The sequence below is a fragment of the Bubalus bubalis genome, chromosome 20, assembly GCF_019923935.1.
Source record: "Bubalus bubalis isolate 160015118507 breed Murrah chromosome 20, NDDB_SH_1, whole genome shotgun sequence".
Taxonomy (NCBI): Eukaryota; Metazoa; Chordata; class Mammalia; order Artiodactyla; family Bovidae; genus Bubalus; species Bubalus bubalis.
In genome coordinates this window covers 11,067,969-11,076,816 of record NC_059176.1, presented here as the reverse complement: position 1 = coordinate 11,076,816, position 8,848 = coordinate 11,067,969, and the positions used below count along the sequence as shown (strand labels likewise).

The window sequence follows — 8,848 nt, the reverse complement described above, 5'->3', positions numbered from 1 at the left end:
ATTAAAGAAAGGTGGCTTGTAAAGGAAACACAACGCAATGCGAGGGGGGCAGTCCCAGAGTGACACAACTCTAGGGAATGTTTTCCAAAGTCCTTCCCTACAGTCTTTGGATTATTACACGGTCCTCAATGAGGATATCATAAAAAGGGGGGAAACTAACAAGGCCAACATTGTTTTAAAAATCACAACAATCAGGGATATTTTTCAATCTCCTTTTTTATATTTTCTGAATTTACACATACTCTTCCATGAGTTTTCTTAAACAGGAGAAAACACTCTCAAGGGAAATTTTTTAAATGTATTTTCAGTTTTAACAGACAAAAAGTTAGTGGTTTCTGTAACTAGGTTGTTCAAATAGATTTAACCTGTTTAACGGACCAACCTGTTACCAGGAATGGTCATCTGCCCATTCCAGTCAGAGGACAGAGTCCTGTGTTGTCCCCGCCAATGTTTCACAAGCCTGGGAGGAGAGCTTTGCAGGATAAATAGGCAGCAGCACTGGGGAAACTCCAGCATCCGGGCAGGCGGCAGCTCTGGATCCACTGCCCACATCCCGCTCTCACAGGCAGGTAATCCATGATGCTCCCACACTGGGAGCAAGGGACCCCTTTCCCAGGGTGGTTCTGGCCTTGATCAGGGGTCAGTAGAACTTGAGGCAGGAGGGAGGCGGGAGGACATGTGTCTGATGCTGGGAGGGTTCTGAGTCTTCTGAAAACCAGTCCTCTCTCTGGGTCTTAGTTTTCATCCTGCAAAGGGAGGGACGTGCCATCAGGGCTCCAGGGAACATTTCTGCTTTTGAGTCTTTGCAGTTGTGATTAGAGCCAGCTGTGCCCCATCCAGCTGTGCATCCACCATCAGGCCAGAGCTCTCTCGAGGGCCCTGAGGTGCGTCTCCTTGCCTGGCACAGGGTGCTGCTCTCAGAAAGCCCTGGAGATGGAATTAGTGCAATGCATCCCTCTGGGCAGAGGCTGCAGGGTATCCAGGGGGGTTTTCTGAGCTCCACTGTCCAGGGCCCCCAGCCAAGTGGACAGGAAAGGAATCTGTCCAGAGCCAGACAGGAACTGAACAGAGCCAGCCCTCCAACATGGCCAAATATACAGGAGCTACTTTTCCAAATATAATTTTAGAGGAAAATGTTTAACTCTTTTCTAAAGAAATGAAATGGTTGCATCAGCCCCAAGTTGGGGCAATTGCTTACCTCCGTGCCCAGGCTTGTTTGGGACCTTTCCCCTGGCCTCTGGGCAAGACTTGACTCAGGCTCCTCTCTTCCAATTCCTCCCCCTTCTCCCCTCCCCACAACATCACCCCAGCAGCCCTCTTTCCTCTAAACCCTGAGATGAGAGGCAGAAGTTGAAGGGAAACTGCCCTCTTTGCTGAGGTCACCAGTTTGACCTCAGTCTCTCCTGAGGCTTCTGGGCAATAGCTTGGTCCTCTGTCCCCAGGGATCACAGTCTGACTTGTAGAGTCCTAGTAAGGGTGGCTAGTGGAGGGGGTGACACGTCTGGAACTCCTCTTAGGAGCCAAGCACCTTCTTCCTGTATGTCACCTGAGCCGTTCCACATGTTGGACGGAAGTGGAAACTGAGGATCAGAGAGGTGCAGTCACGCTCGTCACTGCACGGCACTCACAAGTGGTCCAAACAAAATCCTCGACCAGGTCCCTGAGACTCTGAGCTCACCCTGCTTCTCCCCACTAGGAGGCCTTTTCCGGTTCTTGATGGAAACACCCTCCACGTGTCCACGTGGCAGGGGCTGAGCAGAATGCTCTGCCCTCCTTGTTCTTTACACCAGCACTCCTCAGGGCAGCCAGGCTCCAGCACGGCTCCCGCTGCCTCTGGCGGCCTCTCTCCTGAACCCTCACTGTGACCAGGCACCTCAACGGGAGAGCCTCCCTGAGGTCACACCCTTGTCCTCAGAGGTGGGGAGAGGTGCTGTGTCCTCTGATCAGTGCAGGGCTCCTTCCTGGGGGGACAGAGAGGGGGCATGGTGGGAAAGGAGCCCTGCTTCCTAGGCCCCTCTGACAGTATCAGCTCCCGGGAAGAGGGAGATGGGTTCTCGCTGGACAGCACCTCACACCCATCACCAGCTTCCCCACTCTGGAGCCAGGCACCCCAGGCTCCTTACTTTCACTCCTCCATGGCTTGCTGTGTGACCTTGGAAAAGCCCCTTCCCCTCTCTGTGCCCAGCTTCTCCATTGGGGAAATTGGTAACAATCACAGCACTTGATCAAAGGGGGAGAGGGAGCCCAGAGCCTCCTCATGTGTGTTGGGAGCCCAGGAAGGTTCCTACCTGTGGGAGGTCACAGAGCAGCAGGGCTGAGAGAACAGAGACCACGGGGGACAGCGGTGGGGATTGGGACGTCATCTGACACATGGAGACTTAAGGAGCTTTGTTTTCAGACATGAGAGCAGAGAAAACTTCCTTCCTCCTGGCTCTGGGGCTCTTGGTGGCTGGGCTCTGCTCCAGTGTCTACTGCCTCCCAGAGAATGTGGTGGTGAAGGACCAACACAGAAGGGTGGATGACCACACATTAGCCTCCAGCAACACCGACTTTGCCTTCAGCCTCTACAAGCAGTTGGCTTTGAAGAACCCCAATAAGAATGTCATCTTCTCCCCGCTGAGTGTCTCCATAGCCTTGGCCTTCCTGTCTCTGGGGGCCCGTGGCTCCACCCTGACAGAGATCCTGGAAGGTCTCAAGTTCAACCTCACGGAGATCCAGGAGAAAGAAATACACCATAGCTTTCAGCACCTCCTGCAGGTGCTCAATCAACCCAGCAACCAGCTGCAGCTGAGTGTGGGCAATGCCATGTTTGTGCAGGAGGAGCTGAAGCTGCTGGACAAGTTCATAGAAGATGCCCAGGTGCTGTACTCCTCAGAGGCCTTCTCGACCAACTTCAGGGATGCTGAAGCTGCCAGGAGGCTAATAAATGACTATGTGAAGAATAAAACTCAGGGGAAAATTGAGGAGCTGTTCAAGTACCTTTCCCCAAGAACGGAGTTGGTGCTAGTGAATTACATCTACTTTAAAGGTGGGTGCCCTGTTTGACTCAGAAGGATATGCACCTTTAGTTTTTGTTCTCAGGGTTATTTCCATTCCAGCTCAGCCAACTGTGTTTTTAGGTGTCATAGAGGGAGCTGGCAGCGGTGAGGGGGTCTGGGGCACTAAGACCCTGTCCTGACCATCAGTTCAGTAGCTCAGTCATGTCCGACTGTTTGCAACCCCATGGACTGCAGCACGCCAGGCTTGCCGGTCCTCACCAACTCCTGGAGCTTGCTCAAACTCATGTCCGTCGAGTCGGTGACACCATCCAACCATCTCATCCTCTGTCGTCCCCTTCTCCTCCTGCCTTCAATCTTTCCCAGCATCAGGGTGTTTTTTGGTGAATCAGTTCTTCGCATCAGGTGGCCAAAGTATTGGAGTTTCAGCTTCAGCATCAGTCCTTCCAATGAATATTCAGGACTGATTTCCTTTAGGATTGACCGGTTGGATCCCCTTGCAGTCCAAGGGACTCTTAGGAGTCTTCTCCAATATGACAGTTCAAAAGCAACAGTTCTTTGGTGCTCAGCCTTCTTTATGGTCCAACTCTCACATCCATACATGACTACTGGAAAAACCATAGCTGATGGTAAAGTGTCTGTCTGCCATGTGAGAGACCTGGGTTCAATCCCTGGGTTGGGAAGATTCTCTGGAGAAGGAAATGGCAACCCACTCCAGTATTCTTGCCTTGAAAATCCTATGGATGGAGGAGCTTGGTGCAGGCTACTATCCATGGGGTTGCAAAGAGTCAGGCACGACTGAGCGACTTCACTTTCACTTTCACCTTTGTCAGCAAAGTATTGTCTCTGCTTTTAAATACCCTGTCTAGATTGGTCATAGCTTTTCTTCCAAAGAGCAAGCATCTTTTAGTTTCATGGCTGCAGTCACCATCTGCAGTGATTTTGGACCCCAAGAAAAGAAAATCTGTCACTGTTTCCATTGTTTCCCCATTTATTTGCCATGAAGTGATGGGACTGGATGCCATGATCTTAGTTTTTTGAAAGTTTAGTTTTAAGCTAGAATTTTCACCCTCCTCTTTTACTTTCATCAAGAGGCTCTTTAGTTTTCTTCGCTTTCTGCCATAAAGGTGGTATCATCTGTATATCTGAGGTTATTGATATTTCTCCCAGCCATCCTGATTACAGCTTGTGCTTCATCCAGCTTGGCATTTCCCATGACATACTCTGCATAGAAGTTAAATAAGCAGGGTGAGCAACATACAGCCTTAACATACTCCTTTCCCAATTTGGAACCAGTCTGCTGTTCTATGTCTGGTTCTAACTGTTGCTTCCTAATGGGTCTTTGTCTATCGGGAGGTTCTCTAAATCAGAGCGGTCACTGCAGCACACAAGGGCAAGGGAGCCATTAACCCTTTGCCTGAGCCATAGGGAGACTTTTTATTCACAAACTTGCTCGGCTGCCTGGAGGAAGGGGCTTTCCTCTAAGGTCACTCTGGAGTGGCTGGGAACCCCAGCTTCTTTTAACGCATGCAGGGAAGACCACTGCTCCGCACGCTGCAGGGTGGTCGGGCACCTAAGGGACACCCGCTGGGGGGACATATTCGCCCTGAACTGGAAACTGCTGGCAGAGCCCTGGGCAGCCCTCCTGGATCTGTATTTTCCTCTGTAAATGAAGCCATAGATTCCCAGTTCTCTGGAAAATTGTTAATAATCTAGGCCAGATTTACTATGTTTCTTCCTTGACATTTCTGTGTTCTAATCTCCTACCACCCTGACCTGTCCCAGGACTTCCTCCTCCCCAGGGGTACCCCACCAGCCCAGCTTTCCCTCTCCTCCTGTCTCTAACCATGGGGGCACAGGCAGAGGTGGAATCAAAGCAGGAAGCAGGGGTGGGTATATCCTCCATGAAGCCCCAGGGCTCCAATCTCCCCAAGAAGCCCACCCCCCGACACTAAGGTCTCCATCTTCCTTGGGGAACACCCAAGCCTCCTCCTTTGCCCTCCGGGTCCCCGTGTGGCTCCTGCTCCAGCCGGGCTCACAGGCCATGGGGACAGGTGTCCTCCCTACAAAGCCAACGACCAACGCCTGGACACTAACATGTCCCCGTGATGGACCAGGTGGTCCCATATCTCCCCAGGCCCAGCCTCATCCCCATCTCTCCCTTGCCCTCCACATTCCTGTTGACTTCACATGTAGCACAACTAACCAGCTTTGTTTAATGCTCCCCTTCTCAATCCTGACCTGTGGGGTTCACCCCCATCCCCAAGGACTTAACCACCTGCCCAGGTGTATGGTCACACCTAGCAGGTCCGTCCCCAGAGGCACGTGGTGAGAGGGGCTGCTGCCATGGGAGGGTCTTCCCCACTCAAGGACCAGGGCCGAGGAGGGAGAGACTGCAGCTCTTGCACTCACAGACTCTTCACCTGTCCCCCCGCCTCCAGCCCAATGGAAGACCCGCTTTGACCCCAAACACACTGAGCAGGCAGAGTTCCACGTGAGCGACAACAAGACGGTGAGGGTGCCCATGATGACCCTTGACCTGGAAACCCCTTACTTCCGGGACGAGGAGCTGGGCTGCACGCTGGTGGAGCTCATGTACACCAGCAACGACAGCGCCCTCTTCATCCTCCCCGATGAGGGCAAAATGCAGCATCTGGAAGCCAAGCTGATCCCAGAGACACTGACGAGGTGGCGAAACTCCCTGCAGCCCAGGTGACTCCCCAGGACCCAGAGCTGTGGGTTCAGCTGCCTTCTTGGTCCTTCCCCGTCTACCTCTACTACTGACCCCCAGCAATATGGCCTCAGGAATGTGCAGGGCAGGGGCAGGATGGGAGAGCCCATCCCACGATGACCTTGCCCTTTGCTGCCTGCCTGGCTCAGTGCTTAAATCCTTCTATAAGTTGATGACATCTGAAAGGGCGGGAGCTGAAGGTTTGGCTCACATTAACAAGGGCTGAGTCATGAGAACTCCACATGACCCTCAATATTCACAAGCTTGTCCCCTGACTTCTCCTCTTGAAGGTAGAAGGATCGAATAGAATCAGGGGAGGGCCCAGGTGTGATGGTTTCTGAGGACCATATTGGCACTGTCTTTCCATTGTAGTCACTCATTTAATCATTCACCCAGGCAGCACTGGTTGAATAGGTTAACTGAGGACATTCTATGCCTCAGGGACTGACTTAGACCCTGTGGTAGGTCAGCAAATAAAACGCTAAATTCTCTGTCCTCATGGCACTCTATAATTGTGGAAGACAGACTGGAAATAAATATAAATACTTTGTTAGGTTGAGAGGGGACAAATGGGGAGGTGGGGAGAGAAAAGCACAGTAAAAGGGAGAAGAAAATTGTATCCAGAGGTAGTTTGTGATCATAAATAGGGTGGCCCTTAGGTGATGTTGCAGTGAGAGACTGAGCCTGCTGGATGTGTTGGGAAAAAGCATTTCTGGCCAAGGGTATAACCAGGGCAAAGCCTCTGAGGCAGGAGTGAGCCTGGTGTGGTTGAGGATTATTGAGGCCAGAGCAGGAGAGTAGAAGGAGAGAGAGGGGAAGCTGGGCAAGTTCGGGGTCCCCTCCGAGGGTGGACTCAGGTCACTTGGGACCTTGCAGACTCCTTAAGCTCCCCCTGTCCTGCTGCCTGCCTGGCATGTTAGACTCCTGCAGATTGGAATGGATAAGTAACAAAATAAGGGAATTTAGCCGGAGGGGTCTAGAAACTGAGAACAAGAGTCCTTATTCCAGGGAGAAGGGATGGGTTAAGAGCAATTGTTGGAAGACCATGCTGTGAGGTGGGAAAAGGCAGACATCTTTTCAAGCAGGTGTTCAAATTTATTTCCCTTGTTTCCTAGACGAATACATGAACTCTACCTGCCAAAATTTTCCATCAAAAGCAGCTATGAACTGAATGACACCCTCTCCCAGATGGGCATTAAGAAAATATTCGACAACGCTGACCTGTCAGGAATCACAGGGACCGGGGACCTGGTAGTCTCCCAGGTGAGTCTTAAATTTGGACAATCATCCTCCTATCAGAGCGCTAAACGTGGAGTCCAGACAGATGGCAGTTCTCCTGTAATTTGCAAAATAACTGCATTTGTTGTAACTCAGTCTCCCTCCCTGGGAATCCCCAAGCCCAGGAGAGCTGGGTTACAATCACAGTGACATCAGATCCCACCTTCCCTGAATTAAAAGTGACATAGAAGCCTGTCATTGGGAAGAACCCGGAGTGGAAACAGCAGTGGACCCCATATCAGGCTCCATCTTTCACTGCCTGTAGAGGGGAATGATCCCATTTCTGCATCCCCCAACTTTTCATCTTTAAAAGGAGCGTATAGTTCTCGGGTGGCTAGCGGTGCAGGTAAGAGGTTATAGGTACTAACAAAGTCTGTAAAGCAACCGTGATGAAAATGCACTAAGAGTAGGCAAGAAGAACACCCAGTGTCCTGGTGCAGTGATCCTAGAGACAGAGAAGCCAGAGTGAATGGTGGGTGGGGGTGGCTGGGCAGCCCTGCAGGCTTCCCTGCACCCCACCTGCCATAGGACCTGGTAAAGGAGGCACAGATGCTATGGTATTTCGTGGTCCAGGGCTGGGAAGCCAATCCTAGGCAAGGGAGCTGAGGGCTCAGGGACATGTCAGCTGGGGCAGGAGAGGAGCAGAAAGCAGTGCTCACCCATCAGTTGCTTTGACATGGAGGGACTGTGGACAGTTGCCTGCAAGAAAAATGCCTTGACCTGGCCCCTCCCCCTATACTAGGGGGTCTTCAGAGACAGCACAGTCTCTGGGTTAGGAGAGTGAGTCCCTGTTCTTTTCCTATCTGATGCTGGGCACATCACTCACAGACGTTGCCTTCAGTTTGCACGTCTATGTATCACAACTATGCAAACCAGTTGACAGTTTGTTGGGAGGACAAATAAATAGAACAGATGGACCGCAGAGTGATGGGCCAGCGGCAGGTGGGTGAATGTCAGCCCCCTTTAAGGGGCTAGGTGACTGCTCACCCCGGCCCACCCCGTCTCCAGTGGGTGCTGCTCTGGTGTCCCCACAGGTGCGCCACGGCGCTGCGTTGGACGTGGACGAGGAGGGCACAGAAGGAGCTGCTGCCACGGGAGTCGCCATCGAAAGAGGGGTCTTGAGAACCATTGTGCGTGTCAACAGGCCCTTCCTGATTGCCATAGTTCTCAAAGACACCCAGAGCATCATCTTTTTGGGGAAAGTCACCAACCCCAGTCAAGCCTAGAGCTCCACTCTGAGCTGTGGGTACCCTCTCTAAGGAGCAGGGTGCCCAGGTCCCTGGGTGCAGCCTGACCCCTGGGCACTGAGGATCCACCCTGCCTGTCCCCACCTGCTCACCTCTGGGGAGGTGACAGTGACTCTGCCGGGAGCTCTACATGCACAGGGAATCTGTGTCTGGGTCACAGGGAGACTCTGAAATCTCTGACAGCAATAAAGCACTTTCCTCGGACTTGCCTCTTTCCTGTGTGTCTCCACCCTGCTGCTGCCTGAGCCCTGAGGCCACCCCCACCCCCGACTTACCACATCTGCTCAGCCCACCCCAGACTCTGAGCCCCTCCCTCTGCCCCAGCCTCTCCAGCCATCCCAGGAGCAGGCAGGCTTCACACCTGTGACCAAGCCTGCTGGACCACAGGTCCAGGACTGAAAGGGGCCCTGCTGCCTGATGCCCACTTTCAGGGGCTCTGATCCAAGGTCCACGTTCACCCCTCCATCCCCAGGGCACACAGCATGCCCTTTTCTGGCACAGTCCCTGGACCCTGTCATCCTGCAGCTGAGCTGAGCCTTCCTCCACCAGAACCTCCCCTCTGCCTTCCAGCAGCCAACCTGGGAGACTAACTGCTT

At 52.6% G+C, this 8,848-nt stretch overlaps 1 protein-coding gene across 1 annotated transcript; it reads left to right on the top strand.

Annotated features, from left to right (window-relative positions):
* The first annotated feature begins 379 nt into the window (after nucleotides 1–379).
* LOC102414740 (serpin A3-1) lies at nucleotides 380–8,456 on the top strand. The gene is made up of 5 exons (XM_025271442.3): nucleotides 380–569; nucleotides 2,399–3,028; nucleotides 5,438–5,708; nucleotides 6,843–6,990; nucleotides 8,040–8,456. Exons 1-5 carry the CDS (start codon nucleotides 395–397, stop codon nucleotides 8,229–8,231), a joined length of 1,416 nt encoding a protein of 471 aa, XP_025127227.3. The 5' UTR covers nucleotides 380–394; the 3' UTR covers nucleotides 8,232–8,456.
* Nucleotides 8,457–8,848: the final 392 nt, after the last annotated feature.